Raw genomic sequence first — 26,960 nt, 5'->3', positions numbered from 1 at the left:
ATAGTCATAACAAAAGTGATTCATAAAATGTATCTAAAAATAACGTTTTCTTCTTTTCTGTGTGAAAAGCTCGAGGGGGGGGGGGGGGGGGGGGCGGGGCTTCAGTACCAGGATCGGGGCCCCGGGAGGCGGGGGCGGTGGTCCTCTCCCACACCGCCCTAGGGGGGCCGGAGAAGCCCGGAACCCCCTTCGTCGGGTGGGGAAGGGGGGAGAGCAGCCTGAAACGGGGTGGGTGGGTGGGCCGTGGGCCTGGGGGGAGGTGGGCTGGGCTGGGCTGGGGAAGGCGCTGTAGTGTTATTCTGCTTAGTGAGGTCAGGACGCAGCAGGACCAATGGAGGGAGGAGGAAGAGGGAGGCAGAAGAAGATGGGGGGGCGGGGGAAGGAGGTCCCTGGCTCTCCCCTCCGGTCCGGTCCGCCGGGAGGCCCGGACGCTCGGGTCCCGGCCGGCCCCGGGGTCGGGGGAAGGAGCGGGAGCTAAAGTAAGGCAGCGGGCTCCCCCTCCTCCCGCAACCCCTGCGGCGGCGGCCCCCACCTAGCCGGTGGCCCCCGGCCCTAGCCCGATCCCCCCTTCCTCCCCCCCACATCACAGCTCAGAGAACTAATGAGACAAACAAAAGAGAGAAAGGGAGAGACAGAAACCGCTAAGAACTATATAAATATATGTCTTAAATAGGCCTAAGAAATTAATCGTACGAAACCCGGGGCGGGGGGGGGGGGGCGGCGAGAGCAGGGTCCCCTCCCCGCCACCCGGCTGGGCCTTGCCCCCGCTGCCGGCCCCTCTTTTGGGGGTGGGGGTCCCCCCAGCCCGGCCTCCCGGGGGAGAAGGGGTCGGTCCGCCTGAGACGACGGAGATGGAGCGGGTGGGGGGGAAGGAAGGGGTGTGCGCTCGGGGAGCCGGGACCCGGCCCAGGCTCCACGCACCGTCTGGTGGGAGGGGAGAGGGGTCCTCCCCAGCCCCCGCCCCCCGTCCCCCCCCGCCAGCCACGGGGGTCTCTGGTGTCATGGCCGTGAGGGGCTTCCGGGGCACCGTTGCCAATAGGAAACCAGAGTTAGAGGGTTAATAAAGTAGAAAAATATTAGAACATATAGCTGGGCCGCCCCCCCCGCCCCCATCGCCTCCTGCTGCCTGCGGAGCCTGGGGCGGGGGCCCCTCCCGCCCTTCCTCCCTCCATCCCTCCCTCCCACAGACCCCCCCACCGGCCTCAGGTCTCAGTCGGGCGGGCGGGCGGCTCAGATGGTGGAGGTTTTGTCCGATCCGTCTGCCGGGAGAGAGACAGGCGGCGGGGGGGTCACGGGCGCCGCCGTCCCACAGCCGAGATTCCCCGGGCCCTCCTAGCTCTTGCCGCCCTCGTCGCGCCGGTGGGGACGGGGGGCCGCGGGGGGACCAGGGGTCGGGGGAAGAGGGGAACGTACCGCCCAGAGCGTGCTCCGTCATGCTGAGGCACAGTGACTCCAGGGTGGGATTGATCTCCAGGTCTGGGCCAGGGGCCTGGTACTCTGTGTTGGGCGGAAAAAGAGAAAGAAAGAAAGAAAGGTGGAGTTGGGGCAGAAGGAGCAGAGCGGGCGGGCACAGGCGGACTGTGCTCTCCTGCCCCATTACCCCAGTTGGCCTCCTCCTCCTAACAATCCTAATAATAATAACGGTATTTGTTCAGCGCTTAATGGATAATACTAATAATGATGATGATGATGGCATTTGTTAAACGCTTGCTACGTGCACAGCACTGTTCTAAGCGCTGGAGGGGATACAAGGTGATCAAGCTGTCCCACGTGGGGCTCACAGTCTTCATCCCCATTTTACAGATGAGGTGACAGGCTCAGAGAAGTTAAGTGACTCGCCCAAGGTCACACAGCAGACATGGGGCGGAGTCGGGATTCGAACCCACGACCTCTGACTCCAAAGCCCGTGTTCTTGCCACCGAGCCAAGGGCTGTTCTAAGCGCTGGCGTGGATACGAGTTAATGAGGTGGGACAGTCCCCGTCTCAATAACAACAATAATTGCAACGATGGTACTTGTTAAGCACTTAATATGTGCCAAGCACTGTCTTAAGCACTGGGGTAGATAATAATAATAATAATAATGATGGCATTTATTAAGCACTTACTATGTATGTGCAAAGCACTGTTTTAAGCACTGGGGAAGTTACAAGGTGATCAGGTTGTCCCACGGGGGGCTCACAGTCTTCACCCCCATTTTACTGATGAGGTCACTGAGGCCCAGAGAAAGTGAAGTGACTTGCCCAAGGTCACACACCTGACAATTGGCGGAGCCAGGATTTGAACCCATGACCTCTGACTCCAAAGCCCGGGCTCTTTCCAGTGAGCCACGCTGCTTCTCTAATAATAATAATGGCATTTGTTAAGGGCTTAATAGATGCCAAGTACTGTTCTAAGCACTGGGGTAGATACGAGTTAACAAGGTGGGACACAGTCCCCATCTCAATAATAATAATAATAATTGCAATGACGGTACTTGTTAAGCGCTTAATAGATGCCAAGTACTGTTCGAAGCACTGGGGTAGATAACGAGGTGGGACACAGTCCCCGACATTAATAATAATAATAATAATAAATAATAATAGCAATGATGGTGCTTGTTAAGCGCTTAATAGATGCCAAGTACTGTTCTAAGCACTGGGGTAGATACAAGTTAACGAGGTGGGACACAGTCCCTGTCTCAATAATAATAATAATAATTGCAACGATGATAAGTGTTAAGCGCTTAATAGATGCCAAGTACTGTTCTAAGCACTGGGGTAGATATGAGTTAACGAGGTGGGACACAGTCCCTGTCTCAATAATAATAATAATAATAATAATAATAATAATTGCAACGGTGGTACTTGTTAAGCGCTTAACAGATGCCAAGTACCGTTCTAAGCACTGGGGTAGATATGAGTTAATGAGGTGGGACACTGTTCCCGTCTCATTAATAATAATGATAAATAATTGCGACGATGGTACTTGTTAAGCGCTTAATAGATGCCAAGTACTGTTCTAAGCACTGGGGTAGATATGAGTTAACGAGGTGGGACACAGTCCCCATCTCAACAATAATAATGACAATTGCAACGATGGTACTTGTTAAGCGCTTAATAGATGCCAAGTACTGTTCTAAGCACTGGGGTAGATACGAGTTAATGAGGTGGGACACAGTCCCCGTCTCATTAATAATAATAATAAATAATTGCAACGATGGTACTTGTTAAGCGCTTAATAGATGCCAAGTACTGTTCTAAGCACTGGGGTAGATACGAGTTAATGAGGTGGGACACAGTCCCCGTCTCATTAATAATAATAATAAATAATTGCAACGATGGTACTTGTTAAGCGCTTAATAGATGCCAAGTACTGTTCTAAGCACTGGGGTAGATACGAGTTAACAAGGTGGGACACAGTCCCCGTCTCAACAATAATAATAATAATAAATAATTGCAACGATGGTACTTGTTAAGAGCTTAATAGATGCCAAGTACTGTTCTATGCACTGGGGTAGATACAAGTTAACGAGGTGGGACACAGTCCGCATCTCAATAATAATAACAATTGCAACGATGGTACTTATTAAGCACTTAATACGTGCCAAATACTGTCCTAAGCGCCGGGGTAGATACAAGTTAGTCAGGTTGGACATAGTCCCTGTCCCACATAAGGCCCACAATCTTAATCCCCATTTTCCAGATGAGGTAACTGAGGCCCAGAGAAGCGAAGTGACTTGCCCAAGCCCACACAGCAGACATGTGAAGCAGCGTGGCTCAATGGAAAGAGCCCGGGCTTTGGAGTCAGAGGTCATGGGTTCAAATCCCGTCTCCAGCAACTGTCAGCTGTGTCACCTTGGGCAAGTCACTTCGCTTCTCTGGGCCTCAGTGACCTCACCTGGAAAACGGGGATGAAGACCGTGAGCCCCACGTGGGACAACCCGATCAGCTCGTATCCTCCCCAGCGCTTAGCACATAGTAAGCGCTTAACAAATGCCATCGTTATTATTATTATTCCGCGGTGGAGCCGGGGTTAGAGCCCAGGACCTTCCGACTCCAGGCCCACGCTCGATCCGCTGAGCCACGTTGCTTCTCAATCAATCGATCAATCGTATTTATTGAACGCTTACTGTGTGCAGAGCACTGTACTAAGCGCTTGGGAAGTCCAAGTCGGCAACACGTAGAGACAGTCCCTACCCAACAGCGGGCTCACAGTCTAGAAGTCACAGTCTTCTCGCGTTCTTTATCCCCGTTTTACAGGTGAGGGAACTGAAGGCCAGAGAAGTGAAGTCGCTTGCCCAAGGTCACACCCCTAAAGCCAGCGGCAGGTGAGGGGGGGAGGCGGGGGGTCTCACCTGGCGGAAACATGAGGATGGCCTGGGGCGACGAGTGGACGGGGAGCGAGTGGGTGCGCTGCACGGAGCTGCGGCTCTGGCCGGGCATGCTGTTACTGCCCCCGGGGTTGGCGAACCAGAGGCTCTGGGCCGGCCAGGGGAGAGGCGGACACAGTGAGAGACGCCCCCCGTGCCACCCCACCGCCTGCCCGCTCCTTCCCCACCGCCCCCTGCCCTCCTCCCCCCGGCGGACTGACCTGTCGGCCCCCGCCCCCGAGGCCGGGCCCGGCGAGGGCGTGCCGGGACGCGACGCCCCCGATGCCCGCGGGGCTGAGGATGCCCATGCGGCTGGGAGGCAGGGCCCGGGGGGGCAGCTGGAACTGGCGCTGACCCCGCCGGGTCACCCCCATGCCCACAGAGCCGGCTATGGGAAGGGAGTTGGAGCCGAACGCCCAGCTGTGGGGTGGGGGGGAGCCGGTTAGGGGCCGTCCCCGGTTGGCCCCCCGCCCGCCCCCGGCCCCCCGCCGGAGCCCCCCGCACCCTTTCTGCTGGCGGTAGCCCTGCGTCTCCAGGACGGCTTTGCGGGGGAAGGTTCTCAACAGCTTGAGCACTTGCTGCTTCCAGGACAGCAGACGCTTCTTCTGCGTCTCCGTGAACGCCTGGGGGGGTGGGGGGGAGGCCGGGAGGTCGGCATCGGGCAGCCCGGAGGGGCCGGTCCCCTCCCGGAGCCCCCCGGGGTGTCTGGGTGGGCTTGGGGCCCGTCCCCTCCCTCCCTCCCTCCGGGTGACGGGGTCGGGACCGACCCCCCGCCGCTCACCTCATGCGTCAGGCACTTTTCGATGAGCTGGAGGTAACTGGTGATGTTCTCCTCGTCCGGCCGGGACACCAGAAGCTGCGTACACACTGAGGGCCGGAGAGGGGGGTCAGCCACCGCCCCCCGCCCCACTAGCCCCGCCTGAGCCAGGCCCAGGGCGGAGGGGGAGGGACATCCCGGCCCGCCCGCCCGCGCCCACCTTTGCCCATCACTCGTGTAAACTGGCTGGGGATGTCGCCGTCGGCGACGGGGGCCGTGGCGGACTCGCCATCGCTGGGGGCGGCCGGCTGAGGGGGGTAGGCGCCGGCCTGGGGCTCCTTGTCCTCGGCGCCCCCGCCGCCCTTCTCCGGCCCGGCCCGGCCCGGGGGGGGCTCGGCTCCCGCGGGCGGCTCCCCGCGGCCCCCGTCGGCGGCGGTGGCGGCGGCGGCGGCAGCGGCGGCCACGGCGGCCTGGAGGGTGCCGTAGCCCTTGATGGGCGTGAGGATGATCTGTTGAAGTTCCTGGAGGGCGCTCCGGAGGTTGCCGCCTTCCAGCACGTCCTGCGGGGACAAGGGGGGCGCGGGGCACCCCCGACGCCGGCTCAGAAGGGGAGGTCGAGTCACGGCACGCGGGGGTCCGGACGGTCCCCGAGGCCCACCGGGCGGGGAGGCCGGTGCCAGCCTCCGGTTTCCAGGTGCGGCCCCTGGCTCTGCCGCCGTCCGTGCCCTCACCTTCTCCAGAGACTTGAGAACACTCTGCCGCTCCCGCAGCTTCTGGATGCTCAGGGCGATCTTGTGGCGGGCGCCCTTGGTGACGTTCTGGGGGCGAGGCCGGCAGGTCAGCGGAGGCCGATCCGTTTCCGGAATCGCCGCTCTGCGCGGGCTCGACTCCGCTCCCGCCCGACCGGGTCTGCCGGCTCCCTGGGCCCCGCGCCCCCTCAACCTCCCAATGCGGGGGTCCTGGCAGATGGACCCCAGGCTCCCTGTGGGCGGGGATCGTCTCTACCAACTCAATGGGATCGGACTCTCCCAAGTGCTTAGTCCAGTGCTCTGCGCGTGGTAAGTATGCACGAAATACCACTGACGGCTCTATCGCACTGTCCTCGCCCAAGCTCTCCAGCACGGTGCCCCGTGCTCTGTAAATACCACCGACCGATCGATCTATCCATCGAGTCTGGTGCGGCCCTTCCCTCGGAGGTGGCCAGTCGCCCTGGTGGTACCCGCTGACGTCGGAGGGCCGTCTCCCCCCGGCTGCTGCCCCCCATTTCCTCTCTCTCTCTCTCTCGACCCCACCCTCGGGACGGTGCGCGTGCCCGCCCGGTACCCCATGGCAGGGTGCCCAGGCCCATTTACTGACCGCTGCCCCGGGGCCCGACCCGTCCGCTGCCTCCGACCCCCGGCAGCGGGGTCCGCCACCCTAACTGGACTCCGGGACTCCGCTGGCCTGAGCAGCCCCGGTGGGAGAAGCCGATCCCAAGCGGACCCCGGGGGGATCGGAGGCGGCAGCCCCCCGCGAGCCGGGAGGCATTGGGGATGGTGCAGGCCTGACCTGGGACTCCAGATGCTGCTCGGTCAGGGTCATCATGTCCTCGTAGCTCATCTGGGAGAAGAGGGCCGCGTACTTGTGCAGGCGTAAGCTCTTCAGCCAGGAGGGGACATCTGTCAGGAGGTGCCAGGGAGAGGAGTTAGGGTCCCCCTGACTCGGGTCATTTCCCCGAGGCACCCCGAGGGATAAGAATGATAATAATGGCATTTACTAAGCGCTTACTGTGTGCAAAGCACCGTTCTAAGCGCTGGGGAGGTCACAAGGTATCAGATTGTCCCACGGGGGGCTCACAGTCTTACTCCCCATTTTACAGATGAGGTCACTGAGGCCCAGAGAAGTGCAGTGACTCGCCCAAAGCCACCCGGCTGACAGGGGGCGGAGCCGGGATCGGAACCCACGACCTCTGACTCCAAAGCCCGGGCTCTTTCCACCGAGCCACGCCGCTTCTCGGGATGCCCGAGACCCCTCGGGGTCAGAGCGGCGGGGGGAACTGAACTTATTTATTTATTTAATTTATTTATACATATCTATTCTATTTATTTTATTTTGTTAGTATGTTTGGTTTTGTTCTCTGTCTCCCCCTTTTAGACTGTGAGCCCACTGTTGGGTAGGGACTGTCTCTAGATGTTGCCAATTTGTACTTCCCAAGCGCTTAGTACAGTGCTCTGCACATAGTAAGCGCTCAATAAATACGATTGATGATGATGATGATGATGATGATGATGATGAACGGATCGAACGCCAGGGCGCCGAGGGGAGGCGGCCGGTCACCTCTCATGCCGCTGCCGTCCTCCTGGAACGTGTTGCGGCTGCCGCCCTGCTCGTCGGTCTGCTCGCTGCCCGAGGAGGCCACGCTGCTCTGGGGCGAGAGGGGCGCGTGGTCGGGCAGCACGAACAGGGGCCGCGGGCCCAGCTGCTCCTCGGGGCCCAGCCGCTCCTCGGGGCCCAGCCACTCCCCGGCCATCTGCGGGCTCGTGGGGACCAGCGACATGGAGCGTTTCAGCGGGCTGGGGTGGATCTGACACGTGGGCCCTGCAAAGGCACACACGAGGCGGGGGGGCGGTGGGGAGGGTCAGCCGGCCCGGGCCCCCCATCGTGGAGAGGCTCCGGGACCCCGCGGGCACCAGGCCTCCCGCCCACCCCCGCGCTCCCCGGGACGGCCGAGGCCGAGGCCGTGGGTCTGGCTCCTCGCCACCGCCTGCCCGGGCCCCCGCCCGGGCCCGGCGGAGAGCCGGGGATGACGCCGGCCGGCTGAGTCAGGGCTCTGGCTCCCGCTGGCCGCTTCCCAGCGCCTCGCGAGGGAGGAGCGTGCGGGGAGGGGAAGGGAGGAGGCGGTCCGTGGGGAAAGCGGGAGGAATCTGGTATGTGCAGGGAGGCGGCGGCGCCGGAGAGGAGGAGCCAGTTTGGGGATGGCCAGCCGCCCCGGGAGACCGCCGGCCCCCACCCCCCAACCCCGGCCGGCCGGCCGGGAGCGTAGACCACACCCCCACCCTGGGGACCGGGCTGAGCCAGACTCCACAAGGCAAGGCTGTCGGTCTGGACTCACTCCATCGGTTACCCCTAAGAGGGGGCCCGGATTCCAGCGCCTCGTGGCCGCCCTGCCCGCCGGCCCCCCTCCCCCGGCAGCCCCCGGTCGGAGGGCTCACAGCCCTGGCCGGCCCAGGGGAAGAAGGCCGGGAGGTGCCGGTCGCCCGGCGGGATGGGCCCCTCCCACCGGATTTCAGCCCCCCTCCCCGTTCCACCGTGGAGGCCCCCGCGTCCCCGCCTCGCCTCACCCGGGTTGGCGTTGCCCCCGACGCTGTTGGCGGCACCCGGGGGCCCGGAGCCGGCGGGGTGGAAGGCCGCGTAGCCGTTTTCCCGGGGGGGCTTCTCCTGCCAGCCGGACCCCGGCTCGCCCGCCCCGGGCTCCCCGGGGCCCTGCCACTCGTCCGAGCCCTGGCGCGAGTGGTAGGCGGGCTCGGCCCGGGCCCGGCCGGGGAAGCCGCCCGCCAGCCGCTCCTCCAGGTGGTTGAGCCACAGGGCGAGGGAGTTCCGATCTTCCAGGGTGGTGGCCGGGTGGATGAGGGCGTAGGACAGCAGCTGGCGGCTCTCCTCGGTGAACACGTTGCTCTCGATGGAGTAGGCCAGAACCTTCTGCAGCAGCTTCATGTACTCCGCCTTGGCCTCCGGGTTGCCCGGCTGGAGCAGGGGCAGGTGGGACAGCAAGAGGGACACCACTTTCTCCTTGGGCTCCTGTTGCCACTGGCTGACGACCGCTGCGGGACGGGAGACGCGGACACGAGTTAGCTCTCGCCCGGCTCGGCCCCTCTCGGACCCCGGGCCCCAGGCACCCGATCAAAAAATAGGCCGGGGGAGGGGGGAACGGCTGCCCCTTTGACAGGGAAGGAAACTGAGGCCCAGAGAGGTCAACCGTCTTTCTCCAGGGCAGGCTGGTGGCCGAGTCGAGACTAGAAGCCGGGGCCCCCCACCATCCAGCGTGGCTCAGCGGGAAGAGCCCGGGCTTTGGAGTCGGAGGTCATGGGTTCAAATGTCGGCTCCGCCAATCGTCAGCTGTGTGACTTTGGGCGAGTCACTTCACTTCTCTGGGCCTCGGTGACCTCATTTGTAAAATGGGGATTAAAACCGTGAGCCCCCCGTGGGACAACCCGATCACCCTGTGACCTCCCCAGTGCTTTGCACACAGTAAGCGCTTAATAGATGCCGTTGTTATCATTATTATTATCCAGGCCCCGGGGCCTTTCCATCAGGGCGTGCTTCCTCCTTATATTCATTCAATCGTATTTACTGAGCGCTTACTGTGTGCAGAGCACTGTACTAAGCGCTTGGGAAGTACAAGTTGGCAACATACGGAGACGGTCCCTACCCAACAGTGGGCTCACAGTCCTTATACTGCCTTCACAGATGTTCACAGTCCACAGATGCTCCTCCACCCCGACCCCCTCTGATTTTCGGCTTGTGAGGCCTCTGCCTTGGTCTCCCCACCCCTGCAGGGATGCTCACCCTCCCTGGCCCCCCATTTCTGCCTTTAAGCCAGGCATTCCCCCGGCCTACAACGTCCCCCCCTCCGGATCCAAGTCCCTCCCCTTTCTTCAAATCACCGCAGAATCACACCCAACTCAGCTCCCGCAGGAAGTTTTCCCCGATTGGCACCCCCCTGCCCCCCGCCTGGCCACCCCACTGCCCCTGGGCTCCGACCCCCAACCCGCCACCTCGGGGGTTCCCCCCTCGTTGGGCGATGCCGCCTCCTCCTCCCCTGGATTGGCTGCAATCGATCACACAGCTGAGGACGGAGCCGGAGGGGCGGGAAGGACCCTGGGGGGAAAAGGGAGGCCTGTCCCCTACCCCCATGCCCACTGGCACTCTCTTGCCCGTCCCCACATCCTGAGCAGGGGACACTCGTGAACGGGAGCCCCGAGGCCCTCTGGCTACGGGGCACTTCCAGCCTCGGTTCAGGCTCCCCTCCGCTGCTCCTTAATCCATCACCTCCCCTTACCCGTCCCCTCGACTCTCAGCCTCCCCGTTTCGCCCACATTCGGGGGTCCCCACCTCGCGGTATGGCGACCTCCTCCCTCCCGCTGGGGGACTCTAACCCTCCCCGCCCCCCCCGGCTCCCAGGGCCACGGCGGTTCCCCGGTGTCCCAGTGAGTCAACAAGGAAGCAGCCTTTGCTGGCGTGGGGCTCAATGAAGGACCTTGTTCTGCCATGAAGACAGGGCAGAGCTGGCACCGCTGCCCGTGACGGGGAGGAGCGGAGTGGGACGGAGGAAGGGACCCCCTCCTCTCGACCCATCTCCAGTGAGAGCGGGCAAACTGCCAAAAGGACCGAGCTGCCCTGGGTGGGGTTGCTGAAGCCCCCCTCCCCGATTCCTCGAAGGCCTCTGTGGCCACGGGTCATTTCCCAATGGAGGCGGACAGGCTGGCAGAGTGGGACAGAGAAAGGGACCCCCTCCTCTCGACCCATCTCCAGTGAGAGCGGGTAAACTGCCAAAAGGACCGAGCCGCCCTGGGTGGGGTTGATGAAGCCCCCTTCCCCGATTCCTCGAAGGCTTCTGTGGCCACGGGTCATTTCCCAATGGAGGCGGACAGGCTGGCTTAGCAGCTGCCCGGCAGGGAAAGCCCAGGGCTCACCCGATCCTCCAGAGAACAGCTCCCACTGGCAAAGACCGGCAACCAGTGGGGAACGGGGAAGCCGGGGGGGGGGAATTTACGGCCCCGGCAGCCTCCCCCCAGAATGTCCCTACCCTGCTTTGAGCGTCAAATCTGGACGTTATTGAGGAGGGGGAGGGAGGGAGAAAGAGAAGGCTTAGGAGAGGGTGAGGGGGAGGCGGGGCCAGAGATGGGGGCCGGCCAGAGCCAAGCTGGGCATGAACCTGAGGTTTGGCAGCCTGCTCGGGGGGCCAAATATATCTCGGAGGCTCTGACGAGGCAAAAGCCATTTTTACATCCCGGCTCTGTTGCAATCACGTCAGCGGTGGTGGCGGCGGCAATGGCAGCGGCCACCAGAGGGCTGGGCCTTGGCCGGGCCCCCGCCGCCCCCGCCGCGGGAAACGCCGAGCATTTTTGGGCGATGAACCGGTCCGCCGGGGGGGCCGCGGGGTCCCCCCGCTCCCCCCGGACCCTCCAAGGGGGGCGAGGGGTGGGTGGGGCCGGCAAGGGACGCCGCCTGGGCCCCTCCGAGGCCACCGTGGCTACTGCCCGGCTGTGGAGGGGAAGGCCAGGGTCGCGGCTGGGCCGTCTCCGCCGTACCGAGAGGCAGAGAGGCTGACCCCCCGGGCTCCGGCCGGCGGCTCCTGCGATGCCCGCTGGGCCCACCCCGAAGCTTGCCCCGCTGGAAGTGGCGGCGGAGAGAGGGAAAAAAAGGGGCGGCCGGCTTGAGGGTCAGTGGGGGTGAGGGGAGAATTTGGGCAGGAATTCCCGTAATTCCTCGCAGCGCTCTGACTTTGGGATTTGGGTATTTGATGTCCAAAGCATCAAGAGCAGACTGGTGGGTACGAGGGGCACCTGGATCGAAGAAGAGGAGCTGATCCCCCGCCGGAAGAGCGCGACTTGGGAGTCAGGGGACCTGGGTTCCAGTCCCGAGCCCGCCGCTTGTCTGCTGTGGGACCTCGGGCGGGTCACTTCACTTCCTCTACGCCCCAGTCCTCCTGTTCCCCCGTCGCCCCATGTGGGACAGGGACTGTGTCCACCCTAATTAACCTGTATGTACCCCAATGCTCAGAACAACGTTTGACACATGGTAAGTGCTTAACGTATACTGTTAAAAAACAAAAAAATAAGACCCGGAGGAGAAGGGACTGAGCCTGTGAGTCCCAGGTGGTTCAGAAACTGTGTCCAACCTGCTTAATTTGTACGTACCCCAGTGCTTAGAACAGTGTTTGACACACGGTAAGCGCTTTACAGATACCATAAAAAGAAAAAGTTGCAAATTCCCCAAATAAACAGTTCCAATACTCATGTGGGCACACGCCCTCCGGCCACCCCTGCCCTCAGCATGACCCCGGGAGCTGACCCAGGCGGGCGCTGTCCGGGGGGTGCCTGACAGGTTGGGTGGCTGCCGCCAACACCCAGAGGCTACCGTGCCTCACCCCTGGCAGGCCCCTGAGCGGGCCGAGGGGCCGCCCGCCCGGACCGGTGCCCGCCCCGGGAATTCTGCTGGGGAAACCGAGGCAGCTGGGCCGGAACAGGCTCCTGCTCTCTTCAGGTTCCCACGCCCACACACCTGGGGAGGCGCCTGGCCCCGGGGACCTGACGGGGGGCGGGGCAGGGGGCCCCGATACCGGGCTATTGGAACTCTATTACGTTGTACTTTCCCAAGCCCTTAGTACAGTGCTCTGCACACAGTAATAATACTAATGTTGGTATTCGTTAAGCGCTTACTATGTGCCAAGCACTGTTCTAAGCACTGGGGGATACAAGGTAATCAAAGTTGTCCCACGTGGGGCAGGGGGCCCGATACTGGGCTATTGGAACTCTATTATGTTGTACTTTCCCAAGCCCTGAGTACAGTGCTCTGCACACAGTAATAATAAAAATAATAATAATAATGTTGGTATTTGTTAAGTGCTTACTATGTGCCAAGCACTGTTCTAAGCACTGGGGGATACAAGGTAATCAAAGTTGTCCCACGTGGGGCAGGGGGCCCGATACTGGGCCATTGGAACTCTGTTATGTTGTACTTTCCCAAGCCCTTAGTACTGTGCTCTGCTCACAGTAATAATAATAATAATGTTGGTATTCGTTAAGCGCTTACTACGTGCCAAGCACTGTTCTAAGCACTGGGGGATACAAGGTAATCAAAGTTGTCCCAAGTGGGGCAGAGGGCCCAATACTGGGCTATTGGAACTCTATTACGTTGTACTTTTCCAAGTTAGTGCAGTGCTCTGCGCACAGTAGTAATAATAATAATAATGTTGGTATTTGTTAAGCGCTTACTATGTGCCAAGCACTGTTCTAAGCACTGGGGGATACAAGGTAATCAAGGTTGTCCCACGTGGGGCTCACAATCTTAATCCCCATTTTTCAGATGAGGGAACTGAGGCCCAGAGAAGTGAAGTGACTTGCCCCCAGTCACCCAGCTGACAAGCGGCAGAGCCGGGATTAGAACCCATGACCTCTGACTCCCAAGCCCGGGCTCTTTCCACTGAGCTATGCTGCTTCTCTGCACATAGCAGAGAAGCACTTCTCTGGTACATAGCAAGCACTTAACAAATACCAAAATTATAATAACGATAATAATAATAATAACAACAATGGCATTTCATTAAGCACTTACTACGTGCAAAGCACTGTTCCTAGTGCTGGGGAGGTTACAAGGTGATGAGATTGTCCCACAGGGGGCTCACAGTCAATCCCCATTTTACAGATGAGGTAACTGAGGCCCAGAGAAGTTAAGTGACTTGCCCCAAGCCACACAGCTGACAACTGGCGGAGCTGGGATCTGAACCCATGACCTCTGACTCCAAAGCCCGGGCTCTTTTCCACTGAGCCACGCTGCTTCTCTGCACATAGCAGAGAAGCACTTCTCTGGTACATAGCAAGCACTTAACAAATACCAAAGTAATAATAATAATAATAATGGCATTTCATTAAGCGCTTACTATGTGCAAAGCACTGTTCTAAGCGCTGGGGAGGTTACAAGGTGACCAGGTTGTCCCACGGGGGGCTTGCAGTCTTAACCCCCATTTTACAGATGAAGTAACTGAGGCCCAGAGAAGTGAAGTGACTTGACCAAAGCCACACAGCTGACAATTGGCAGAGCTGGGATTTGAACCCATGACCTCGGACTCCAAAGCCAGGGCTCTTTTCCACTGAGCCACGCTGCTTCTCTGCACACAGCAGAGAAGCACTTCTCTGGTACACAGCAAATACCAAAGTAATAATAATAGTAATAATAGTAATAATAATGACGATGGCATTTCATTAAGCGCTTACTATGTGCAAAGCACCGTTCTAAGCACTGGGGAGGTGACAAGGTGATCAGGTTGTCCCACGGGGCGCTCGCAGTCTTAATCCCCATTTTACAGATGAGGCCCAGAGAAGTTAAGTGACTTGCCCAAAGCCACACAGCTGACAATTGGTGGAGCTGGGATCTGAACCCATGACCTCTGACTCCAAAGCCCGGGCTCTTTTCCACTGAGCCACGCTGCTTCTCTATAGAGCGGGGCATATCCGGCTTGGACCCAGGGGTCCACCCTTGCTCCCCACCTCGGCCCCCCGCCCCGTCATCACCGGTAAGTGGTGAGCAGGGGCTCACTGGGTGCTGGGCCCGGGACAAAGGAAGAGCGGGGGGAAGAGAAGGTGGGCCCTTGGGTGGGAGGACACCTCTGTGGCCCAGCCGTCTCCCTCCTCCGCAGACGGCTCTCCCGCGGCTCTCTGGCCCCTAAGTCCAACCGGGAGGACGTCTCTCCGTCTCTCCCGTCCCCCCAGAGCGAAGCGCCGCCGCCCCCCGGGGCCCCTCTGGCATCACCCGTCCCCGTCCCTCCCCGACCAGACGCGGGTGGTGGCGGGGTGGGGGGACCTCACCGGCGCTGTTGGCCTCGGCCTCGAGCAGGTGGACCTCGTCGCAGTCGGCCAGGGAGTGCTCCAGGCAGAGCTGCAAGAAGCGGGCCTGCGTGCGGCTGATCCTCTTCAGGAGCGACAGCAGGGCCACCGTCTGCTCGCACTCATTCCAGCCCCGGAACCAGCCAGCCAGGATGCCCACCTGGTCGCGGAACATCATGGTGCCGGGCACGGGGCGGCGGGGTGGACGGCGGGCGCCGTCACATGGTTTCGGCTGGGGCCCCGGCCGCCGTCCCCCCGTGCGGGGTGCGGGGTGGAGGGACGGCCCGGCGCGGCGGCGGCGGCGGCGGCGGGAGCCGGGACGCCCGAGCTGCTGCCCCGGTCGGTCCGGCGGGCGGGCGCTGGAGATCCACCCCTGCGGACGACACGCGGGTGAGATCGGAAACTCCCCCGGCTGTCCGTTCCCTGCTCCCCTCGGCTACACGCTCACCCGCGGGCAGCAGGGGAGACAAGACACCCAAGGGGAGATAGCCGGTGAATCGGGGGTGGTAGGAATGGGGCCGCGAAGGAGTGGCCACTCCTTGGGGGGTCCAGATGGAACAGGTGTCAGGTCCTTCACATCCGCCACCAGACCTCCGCTTTTCCCACCTTCAAAGCTGTCCTGAAATCCCGTCTCCCCCGGGAGGCCTTCCCTGCCTAACCTCCTTCCGCTCCCACTCCAGCGTCCCCTAAGCACGGACTCCCTCCCTAGTGGGGCCCCGAGGTCCACGCCCTTCAATTCTGTCGCTTCCCCCTAACTGTCATTCAATGTCGACTGTAAGCTCTTGGAGGGCAGAGACCGTGTCAACTAACTTGGCTGTACTCTGCCGAGCGCTCAGTACGTAGTGAGTGCTCGACGGACACTACTGACTGACTGATTGGTTAATCCTGCATGGAAGAGCCCCCTCGGGGAGTTCGGCCCGGGGCCTTCAAGGAGGCCCGGCGGGCAAGGCCTGCGACCAGCTTGCCAGAGGGCTGGAGGTGAACCTTTTTCTGGGGGAGCGGCTCAGCCCAAGGAAGAGCCCGAAGGGCGACCAGCTCAGCCCAAGGGGCAGTGTGGCGACCCAGAGTCGGACTGGACTTTAGGAAGGACTTCTGGGCCAAGAAAGGGTTGAGACTGTAGAGCAGACTGCAATTCTCTGTCCCCCCCGACTCCCAGCCCCACGGCAGGTTTAGAAATCAGGCTGGCCCAGATGCTCTGGGTGGGGTGGACCCAGGGGGCTGGAGAGAATGATCCCTCCCCCGGCTCCTCAATATTAATTCTGGAGAATTGATTAAGCGCTTACTAGGTGCTGAACCCGGGGTCGATACAAGACGTTCCAACTGGGCAAGGTCCCTGGCCCAACCAAGTCAAATCAGTCAATCAATCACATTAATCGAGCACATATTCCATGCGCGGCACCGTATTAAGCTCTTGGAAAAGTCCGATAGAGGAAGGAGTCGAAGAAGGAAGGAGGATAGAGGTCCTATCCCCATTTTACTGAAGGGTTAACTGAGGCCGAGAGCGGTTAAGTGATCTGCCCAACGTCCCCCAGCAGAGGCCGATGGTAAAGCTGGAATTAGAACCCAGGTCTGCAGACTCCAGGTCCCAATGCCCTCTCCTCTAGGCACCCCGGGGCTCTGGGGGTCGAAGGCGGGGGGGGGGGGGGGGAAGGAGGGAGGACCCGACCATCCGGGGGGGCTGCCCATCTGGCTGCTGAGAGTGATTCCCTCCCTCTCTGTCGCAATGCCCGTTTCTGATCACCCACCGCCCACGCCCCCGGGCGCAGGGCCGGCCCGGCCACCGAGCTGGTGACTTCCTCCTGCCCTGGGCCTGGATCCCCCTCCCTGACCCCGGGGTGGGGGCCGATGCATTTGAGGTTTCCCCGCTACCGTCCTCGGGACCGGCCGGGTGCCAACCGGAGGGCAGGGGGATGGGCCGGAAGTCCCCGATTCCCGAATGGACAGTGGCGAAAACCCCCTACCGAGAGACAGGAACCGGCTGGGAGCGGTTTCCACATCGGAGCCGCTCGGGTTCCCGGTTTTCCCCACCTGAGCATCCCGGCGACACAGCCGTGGATCCAACCCCATCCCCGCTCATCTGCCTCCCGGTTTTGGGGGGACCCCTCTGCAGATCTCCGCCCCGGGGTGGGCCCAAGACCCGAGCAAGTCCAAACACAGGCCCATTGTGGTGCCAATCGCCGGTTCACCAGGGGACAGGGGGCACCACTGGTGGATGCTGTAACCCCAGGGGCCCGGCTGACCCGTTATTGGGTAGGGACTGTCTCTATATGTTGCCAACTTGTACTTCCCAAGCGCTTAGTACAGTGCTCTGCACACAGTAAGCGCTCAATAAATATGACTGATTGATTGATTGATTGGGACCCATGTGAGATGCCCAAGGGCTGACGCCGCAGGCCCTCAGCCATCGCGGGAGATCAGCAGCGGCCTGGCCCGGCTCTGTCTGCAAGCGCTTAGTACAGTGCTCTGCACACAGTAAGCGCTCAATAAATACGATTGATGATGATGCATGAAAAGAGCGGTCGCCTCGGCCGCTACGCTCCCCCACCCGCGGACAGGGCTCTGGACGACGGCCCCTGACTGGGTCCACCAGTCGGGAGCTCAGCAGACCATCTTATCCAGCCCCCTGCCTCCAAGCATTCCCACATGTGTCTCCGGATCCAGGCAGCCACCCGCGAGAAGATATTCCCAAGCTCCCCGAGGGTCTGGTGGCACAGGGTGGCGGCTTTTCCAATGGTCTGGCCTCAATCCCTCTGGCCGCGGCCCTCGGCTCCCCCAGCCGACCTTGTTTCTCAACTTTGGGGGGTCGCGGCCACCCGCACCTCCCCGGGCCCCGCTCTCCCGGAGGCTCCCCTGTAACAGGTGGGCTTCACCCAGAAGCCTTGCGCTCGTCCACCCGCCGGCCCACCCGGGGGGCTGCAGAGCACAGAGGAGTCAACAGAAGTCTTCTCTACCTTCTTGAATGGGGAATTTCTGGGGCATTTTATTTCCGGCTCAGCCACGTGTGCGGCGCTGCCCGGGGACGGGAGGAGGTTGGGAACTGGAGCCCCTCTGGCCCCTCGGGATCGGGGAAGGGGGGAACAACCCCTAGTTGCAGCCATTCCTGGAGTCCTACTGTGGCCTCCCTGAATTCCCTGGCATACTCCCCCAAGCCCGTCCACGGTGGTCAACAGGCTTTGCCCCAAAAGGGTGGATGAGGGAAGGCGGGAACCATCTTGGGGTTCCCTGTGCCCCAGGTCGCCTCTCACCGCGTCCATCCTTGATGGCAAGTGGGTCGGCCTGAAGTCTGCGGGACCAAGGAGGAGCAGGGAGGGGCAGAGACCGATCCCTCTACATGCAGGGGGGCAAAGTGGGAGGGCAGTTGGTGGCGGTTGTGGGGTAGGCATCTGAGGGCATTGATCGGGGGTCCTTTCGCTGACTCTTCCCCAGCCCGGGCAGCCCCTCGGAGGACTGGTTCGAGGTTGCCAGTTGGAAGCAGGATGGACGGAGGAGACCGTCCATCCCGGCAGGAGGAGCCTGGCCATTCTCCATCCAGGTGGAACCGGGCCGGCTGTGGCCGTTGGCCCGGTGGCTTGGGGTGGGAGGGGTGGACAGAGAGACAGACATGCTACTGCTGCTACTGCAGAATGCCAGGCCCGCCGCTGCGGGCAAAGTGACCTGCGGCCAAGTTTCCGTCCAATTCCCCAGTCCATCTCGGCCCCGCTCGGGTGGCCATCGGTGCGGGGTGAACAGCACCTCTTCGGGGGAAGGCCCGCTTTCTAGATGGGGATTGAGAAGCAGCGTGGCTCAACGGAAAGAGCCTGCGCTTTGGAGTCACAGGTCATGGGTTCAAATCCCGGCTCCGCCACTTGTCAGCTGTGGGACTTTGGGCACTTAACTTCTCTGGGCCTCAGTTCCCTCATCTGTAAAATGGGGATGAACACTGTGAGCCCCCCGTGGGACAATCTGATCACCTTGTAACTCCCCCAGTGCTTAGAACAGTGCTTTGCACATAGTAAGTGCTTAATAAAAGCCATCATTATTATTATTATTATTATTATTATATTGAGGTGAGTCACCTGAGGGCAGGACTGGGTCAGCTGGGGGACCCTGACTTTCCTCCACAGCGGAATCACCAGGACTTCCAGGAACCGGAGAGAGAGGGCAAGGAGGTGGCCAGGAGCGGGCAGGGGAAAGAGTAACAATTTGCCCAGGAAGGTACTGGGGAGGCAGGAATCCTCGAGGGATTCAAGAAACCCCCCTGGCATTTCCTTCCATCTCACCCCTCTCAGGCGGGTGGCAGAGGGGCTCCTGGGCCTTGGCCAGGCCAAGCCAAATGGCCGGGTGATAGTCCCGGGATAGGTGCCCTCTCAACTCCTCTGTCTTTTCTCTTCCAGCTGCTTCAACCTCACCCACCCCTCCACTTCATCACTCTGTACGCAGGCCCCCAACTCTCATGCCCTTCCTCTCCCCCGCTGCCTCCCTTACCATGTGTGACACCTTCACTAGCTTCCCTCCACTCCCTCCAAACCTTCCTGGGAACCCCCGGGGGGCTTGGTGCTGGAGAGGGGCTCTGAGGTTTACAGTACAGAAAAGGCTCAGTCTTCTCCAGGGCTTAGATGCTGGAAGAGACTTTCAGCCCGTGGCCACTGTGGATCACCAGCTGGGTGGTGAGAGTGCGATGCCCAGCCAGAGCAGCTTCGCCCGGGGGTTGGGAGAGCAGGGTCACGGGGAAAGGGAACAGGCAGGAGGGAGATCTGGTGACCGTCCAGGCCGCAGGTTGAGGGATCCCAATTAAGGCCTAAGGAGATGGAGGCCGGGAGAGAGATGGTAAGGGGCAGATTTTCTCTCAGGTCAGGACTGATGAGGGGAAGGCAAACTTGTGGGAGCGGCTTAGGTTTAGAGGGGAAGGTGGGGAGGGAGAAAGCGAGGGACAGGGGTTTGCAGGGGTGAAGGTTGAGAGCTGGACACAGAGTGGATACTGACTGTAATTGGGAGAAGAGAGAGCCCTGGAGAAAAGAGATGACCACCAGCCCCTTGGGTCAGCAGGTGGGGAGTGAGTGCCCAGCGGGAGAAGCGGAGCTGGCCAGCCCCAGGGGAATCCCAGGGAAGATCAGTTGGGAGGAGACAAAACCAAAATAAAACAGGGTCCCAAAGGAAGGGGTGTGGGGAGAGACTGTCATTCTTTATGGCGATCTGAGATGAGGGGAAAGAGGGCAACCTGAAATGGGGGAAGGGGAATGACTGCAGAGGAAAAGTGGGGGGACGGGAGTCATCTTGTAGAGAAAAGGGGACAATGTGAGAGTGGGGAGAAGCACACAAGTGGGAGAGAGGGATTTGGGAGGGGAGAGAGATCAGAATGAGGGGGTCGAGCTGAGCGGTGGGGGGGATTTAAGTTAAGAGGAGTGGGTCTGAGTGAGGGGGGCAATCTGAAGGAGAAGGGGAGATATAAGGGAGGATGGGACAATCTGAGTGTTGGCGGAATGATCTGAGAAGTTGGGGCAATGTAAGTGACTGGGGGACGGTAAGAGTGATGGGCGGCAATCTGGTGGGGGGAGCAATCTGAGTTATGGGTGCAATCTGACAGATGGGGGGCATCTGAGTGGGGGGAAGGGCTATTAAAGTGAGGTGACCACAACCTGAGTGAGGTAAGTGTGATGTGCATGAAAGCAGAGTATCTGAGTGAGGTGAGGTGATCTGAGTGATGGGGGCCTAGCAAAGTGGGAGGAAGGTGGCCAGAGAGACGGGAGGGAAGTCTGAGTGACAGAGGGGTGGGGGGGCAACCTGAGTGATGGGGGGGGGGGAATCTGAGAGAGGGGAGGGTGGCTTGAAAGAGAGGAGCGTGGTCTAAGTGACGGGGGGAACCTGTCAGAGGGGAGGGCGGCCTGAGAGACAGGAGGGCAGCCTGATAGTGAAGGGGCAACCTGAAAGAGGGGAGGGTGGCCTGAGAGGGGGGGAGGGTGGCCTGAGAGATGGGGGGCAACCTGAGAAAGGGGAGGGCGGCCTGAAAATGGGGGGGCAGCCTGAGAGGGGGAAGGCAGCCTGAGGGACGGGGGGCAACCTGACAGAGGGGAGGGAGGCCTGAGAGGTGGGGGGCAACCTGAGAGAGGGGAGGGTGACCCGAGGGGGAGAGGGAGGGTAACCTGATAGAGGGGAGGGTGGCCTAAAAAGAGGAGAAGCAGCGTGGCTCAGTGGAAAGAGCATGGGCTTTGGAGTCAGAGGTCACGGGCTCAAATCCCAGCTCTCCCAATTGTCGGCTGTGTGACTTTGGGCAAGTCACTTCACTTCTCTGTGCCTCAGTGACCTCTTCTGTAAAATGGGGATTAAGACTGTGAGCCCCCCGTGGGACAACCTGATCACCTTGTAACCTCCCCAGTGCTTAGAACAGTGCTTTGCACATAGTAAGCACTTAATAATCACCATCATCATTATTATTATTAAAAGGGGGGGAGGGTGGCCTGAGGGACGGGGGCAACCTGAGCGAGGGGAGGGTGACCTGAGGGATGGGGGGGACAACCTGAGAAAAGGGAGGGTGGCAAAAGGGGGGAAGAGAGGTCTTGGGTGACGGGGGGCTACCTGAGGGATGGGGGGCAACCTGAGCAAGGGGAGGGTGGCCTGAGGGGTGGGGGGCAACCTGAGAGAGGGGAGGGTGGCCTAAGAGGGGGGAGGGCGGCCTGAGGAATGGGGGACAACCTAAGAAAGGGGAGGGAGACCTGAGGGATGGGGGGAAACCTGAAAAAGGGGAGGGAGGCCTTGAGGGATGGGGGCCAGCCTGAGGGATGGGGAGCAGCCTGAGGGATGGGGGGCAACCTGAGAGAGGGGAGGGTGGCTTGAGAAGGGGAAGGTGGCCTGAGGGATGGGGGGGGCAACCTGAGAAAGGGGAGGGCGACCTGAGGGATGGAGGGCAACTTGAGAAAGGGAAGGGTGGCCTAAAAGATGGGAGGGGAGGCAACCTGAGGGATGGGGGGGCAACCTGAGCAAGGGGAGGGAGGCCTTGGGCCGGGGGGAAAGGAGGCAACCTGAGAGATGGGAGGGTGGCCTAAAAGGGGGAAGGGCGGCCTGAGGGACGGGGGGCAACCTAAGAAAGGGGAGGGCGACCTGGGGGGGGGGGGCAACCTGAGAAAGGGGAGGGAGGCCTAAAAGGGGGGGAAGGGAGGCAACATGAAGGATGGGGGGCAACCTGAGTGAGGGAAGGGAGTCTTGTGGGGGGAAGGGGGCAACCTGAGAGATGGGAGGGTGGCCTAAAAGGGCGAAGGGCAGTCTGAGGGATGGAGGAGCAACCTGAGAAAGGGGAGGACGGCCTAAAAAGGGGGAAGGGAGGGCACCCTGAGCTAAGGGAGGGCGGCCTGAGGGATGGGGGGCAACCTGAGCAAGGGGAGGGAGACCCTGAAGGGGGCAACCTGAGAAAGGGGAGGGTGACCTGAGGGACAGGGGGGCAACCTGAGCGAGGGGAGGGCGGCCTGAGGGACGGGGGGGCAACCTGAGAGAGGGGAGGGCGACCTGAGGGATGATGGGCAACCTGAGCGAGGGGAGGGCGGCCTGAGGGATGGGGGGGCAACCCGCGCGAGGGGAGGGAGACCTTGAGGGGAGAAGGGGGCAACCTGAGAGAAGGGAGGGGGGCCTAAAAGGGGAGAGGGCGGCCTGAGGGATGGGGGGCAACCTGAGCGAGGGGAGGGCGGCCTGAGGGACGAGGGGGCAACCTGAGTGAGGGGAGGGCGGCCTTGAGGGGGAAAGGGGGCAGCCTGAGGAGAGGGGGGCCTAAAAGGGGGGAGGGCGGCCTGAGGGATGGGGGGGCAACCTGAGAAAGGGGAGGGCGACCTGAGGGACGGAGAGCGACCTGAGGGACGGGGGGGCAACCTGAGCGAGGGGAGGGCGGCCTGAGGGATGGGGGGCAACCTGAGAAAGGGGAGGACGGCCTAAGAAGGGGGAAGGAAGGGCAACCTGAGCTAGGAGAGGGCGGCCTGAGGGATGGGGGGCAACCTGAGTGAGGGGAGGGCGGCCTTGAGGGGGGACGGGGGCAACCTGAGAGAGGGGAGGGCGGCCTTGAGGGGGGAAGGGGGCAACCTGAGAGAGGGGAGGGCGGCCTAAAAGGGGGGAGGGCGACCTGACGGATGGGGGGCGACCTGAGCGAGGGGAGGGCGGCCTGAGGGATGGGGGGCAACCTGAGCGAGGGGAGGGAGACCTTGAGGGGGGAAGGGGGCAACCTGAGAGAGGGGAGGGGGGCCTAACAGGGGGGAGGGCGGCCTGAGAGATGGGGGGGCAACCTGAGAAAGGGGAGGGCGACCTGAAGGATGGGGGGGCAACCCCAGCGAGGGGAGGGCGGCCTTGAGGGGGAAAGGGGGCAACCTGAGGGAGGGGAGGGGGGAGCCTAACAGGGGGGAGGGCGGCCTGAGGGACGGGGGTGGGGGGGCAACCTGAGAGAGGGGAGGGCGGAAAGCGGAGAGAGGGGCCCGGGCGGGCGGGCGGGCGACCTCACTAAGGAAGGGGGCGACCCGAGTGACAGGGGGCCAGCCGGGGAACACCAAAGGGGGCGCGCGCGCGCGCGCCCGCGCCGCGAGGGGGCGGGGTTCCGCGCAGGCGCGCGCCCTCCCCACGTCCTCGCGCTTCGCGCCTCGGGGGGCTCGTGCCCTCCCTCCCTCCGTCCGTCCGGCGCCGAGGCCCTCCCCGCCCCTCCCCCCCCCCCGCCGCCTCCCGCGGGCCGGACACTCACCCGGCTCCGCCGCCGGGGATCCCGAGCGCCTCAGGCCGCCGTGTCCGTGTCGGTGTCGGTATCGGTGTCGGTGTCGGTGTCGGCGTCCCCCCCCCCCACCCCCCCCCCAACCCGGCCGCTCCCGCCGGCGCTGGGGCTGTCGCTGTCCGTCCCGCCTCCCTCCCTCCTTCCCTCCCCGCACCCACCGCAGTCGCCGCCGCCGCCGCCGCCGCCGCCGCCGCCGCCGCGCTGCGTCACCGCGCTGCGTCACCCCCCCCCCCGCGCGCCGCCGCCGCCCCCCCCCGTCCCCGGCCTCGACCCAGCGCGCCTTCCCATTGGCCGGCTCCGCGCGGAGGGCCGACCTCTCCGCCAATCGGCGCCGCCGCGGCCGGGGCCGGGAGGCCAACCCGGGGGGGGGCGCGCAGGGAGTGGACGCCCGGAGGAGAGGCCCCGCCCCCTCCCCGGCACGCGATTGGCTGGCTCCGCCTCCCCCTCCCTCCCTTCCCGGGGTGATTGGCAGGCGCAGGGGAGGCAGGGGCGGGGCCCGGCCGGAGGGGGCGTTGCTATGGCAACGGGGAGGGCTGCCGGACCGCCTCCCGTCTCCCAACCATTCATTCATTCATTCCATCGTCTTTATTGAGCGCTTACCGTGTGCGGAGCACTGGGCTAAGCGCTTGGGAAGTACAAGTTGGCGACATATGAAGACGGTCCCTACCCAACAACGGGCTCGTTTATTCATTCATTTATTCATTCGACCGTCTTTATTGAGCACCTACTGCCCCAATCATTCATTCATTCATTCCATCGTCTTTATTGAGCGCTTACCGTGTGCGGAGCACTGGGCTAAGCGCTTGGGAAGTACAAGTTGGCGACATATAAAGACGGTCCCTACCCAACAACGGGCTCGTTTATTCATTCATTTATTCATTCGACCGTCTTTATTGAGCACCTACTGCCCCAATCATTCATTCATTCATTCCATCGTCTTTATTGAGCGCTTACTGTGTGCGGAGCACTGGGCTAAGCGCTTGGGAGGTTCAAGTCGGCAACGTATAGAGACCGTCCCTACCCAACAACGGGCTTGTTCATTTATTCATTCATTCATTTATTCATTCAATTGTCTTTATTGAGCGCCTACTGCCCCAATCATTCATTCATTCATTCATAGAGAAGCAGCGTGGCTCAGTGGAAAGAGCACGGGCTTTGGAGTCAGAGGTCATGGGTTCGAATCCCGGCTCCACCACAAGTCTGCTGTGTGACCTTGGGCAAGTCACTTAACTTCTCTGAGCCTTAGTTACCTCACCTGTAAAAATGGGGATTAAGACTGTGAGCCCCACGTGGGACAACTTAATCACACTGTATCCCCCCCAGGGCTTAGAACAGTGCTCTGCACATAGTAAGCGCTTAACAAATGCCATCATTATTATTATTATTATATTCATTCATTCCATCGTCTTTATTGAGCGCTTACTGTGTGCAGAGCACTGGACTAAGCGCTTGGGAAGTACAAGTCGCAACGTATAGAGACGGTCCCGACCCAACAAAGGGCTCATTCCTTCATTCATTTATTCATTCGATCGTTTTTATTGAGTGCTTACTGCCCCAACCATTCATTCATTCATTCCATCGTCTTTATTGAGTGCTTACTGTGTGCTGAGCACTCGACTAAGCGCTTGGGAAATACAAGTCAGCAACATATACAGACTGTCCCTACCCAACAACGGGCTCGTTCATTTATTCATTCATTCATTTATTAATTCGATCGTTTTTATAGAGCGCCTACTGCCCCAATCATTCATTCATCAATTCCATCGTCTTTATTGAGTGCCTACTGCCCCAATCATTCATCCATTCAATCGTCTTTATTGAGCGCTTACTGTGTGCGGAGCACTGGACTAAGCGCTTGGGAAGTACAAGTTGCAATGTATAGAGACGATCCCTACCCAACAACGGGCTCGTTCATTCATTCATTTATTCATTCGATCGTCTTTATTGAGCCCTTACTGCCCCAATCATTCATTCATTCATTCCGTCGTCTTTATTGAGCGCTTACCGTGTGCGGAGCACTGGACTAAGCGCTTGGGAAGTACAAGTCAGCAACGTATAGAGACCATCCCTACCCAACAACGGGCTCGTTCATTTATTCATTCATTCATTTATTCATTCAATCGTCTTTACTGAGCGCCTACTGCCCCATCATTCATTCATCCATTCCATCATCTTTATTGAGCACTTACTGTGTGCAGAGCACTGGACTAAGCGCTTGGGAAGTACAAGTCGGCAACATAAAGAGACGGTCCCTACCCAACAACGGGCTCATTCATTCATTCATTCATCATTTATTCATTCAATCGTCTTTATTGAGCGCTTACTGCCCCAATCATTCATTCATTCATTCCACTTTATTGAGCGCTTACTGTGTGCTGAGCACTGGAATAAGCGCTTGGGAAGTACAAGTCGGTGACATATAAAGACAGTCCTTACCCAACAACGGGCTCATTCGTTCATTCATTCATTCATTCATTCATTCAATCGTCTTTATTGAGCGCTTACTGTGCGCTGAGCACTGGACTAAGCGTTTGGGAAGTACAAGTCAGCGACATAAAAAGACAGTCCCTACCCAACAACGGGCTCATTCGTTCATTTATCCATTCATTCATTCAATCAATCGTCTTTATTGAGCGCTTACTGTGTGCAGAGCACTGGACTAAGAGCTTGGGAAGTACAAGTCAGTCCCTACCCAACAACGAGCTCATTCTTTCATTCATTCGTTCATTCATTCATTCATTCCATCGTCTTTATTGAGCGCTTCCTGTGTGCAGAGCACTGGTCTAAGCGCTTGGGAAGTACAAGTAGGCAACATATAAAGACGGTCCCTACCCAACAACGGGCTCATTCATTCATTTATTCATTCATTCATTCATTCAATCGTATTTGTCTCCCCATCCTCCCCCTCCCCATCCTACCTGCCTTACCTCCTTCCCCTCCCCACACCGTCTATATATATATATGTATATATGTTTGTACATATTTATTACTCTATTTATTTATTTTACTTGTACATATTTATTCTATTTTATTTTGTTAATATGTTTTGTTCTGTTGTCCGTCTCCCCCTTCTAGACTGTGAGCCCGCTGTTGGATAGGGGCCGTCTCTAGATGTTGCCGACTTGGACTTCCCAAGAGCTTAGTCCAGTGCTCTGCACACAGTAAGCGCTCAGTAAATATGATTGAATGAATGAATAAATTTATTGAGCGCTTACTGTGTGCAGAGCACTGAACTAAGTGCTTGGAAAGTACAAGTCGGCGACATATACAGACAGTCTCTACCCAACAACGGGCTCATTCATTCATTCATTCATTCAATCGTCTTTATTGAGCACTTACTGTGTGCAGAGCACTGGACTAAGCGCTTTGGGAAGTACAACTCGGCGACATATAAAGACAGTCCCTACCCAAGAACGGGCTCATTCATTTATTTATTCATTCATTCATTCAATCAATCGTATTTATTAAGCGCTTACTGTGTGCAGAACACTGGACTAAGCGCTTTGGGAAGTACAAGTCGGAGACATATAAAGACGGTCCCTACCCAAGAACGGGCT

General features: G+C 60.1%; 1 protein-coding gene across 2 annotated transcripts; it reads right to left on the bottom strand.

Annotated features, from left to right (window-relative positions):
- Positions 1-1,171: 1,171 nt before the first annotated feature.
- SAMD4B (sterile alpha motif domain containing 4B) lies at positions 1,172-23,440 on the bottom strand. Of its 2 annotated transcripts, XM_038767119.1 has the most exons (13): positions 23,377-23,440; positions 14,673-15,063; positions 8,427-8,906; positions 7,423-7,683; positions 6,655-6,764; positions 5,838-5,924; positions 5,327-5,666; positions 5,131-5,216; positions 4,854-4,972; positions 4,571-4,769; positions 4,335-4,458; positions 1,414-1,497; positions 1,172-1,259 (listed from the first exon to the last, which is right to left on the bottom strand). In XM_038767119.1, exons 2-13 carry the CDS (start codon positions 14,866-14,868, stop codon positions 1,231-1,233), a joined length of 2,115 nt encoding a protein of 704 aa, XP_038623047.1. In that variant the 5' UTR covers positions 14,869-15,063; positions 23,377-23,440; the 3' UTR covers positions 1,172-1,230. The 2 variants fall into 2 exon arrangements, with proteins under 2 accessions (XP_038623047.1, XP_038623049.1); XM_038767121.1 differs by lacking the exon at positions 23,377-23,440 and having other exon boundaries at positions 14,673-15,064.
- Between the last annotated feature and the right edge of the window lie 3,520 nt (positions 23,441-26,960).

The sequence above is a fragment of the Tachyglossus aculeatus genome, chromosome 26, assembly GCF_015852505.1.
Source record: "Tachyglossus aculeatus isolate mTacAcu1 chromosome 26, mTacAcu1.pri, whole genome shotgun sequence".
In the NCBI taxonomy this organism is placed as follows: Eukaryota; Metazoa; Chordata; class Mammalia; order Monotremata; family Tachyglossidae; genus Tachyglossus; species Tachyglossus aculeatus.
The sequence above is the reverse complement of the archived record's forward strand: the minus strand, read 5'-3'. Positions and strand labels throughout refer to the sequence as shown.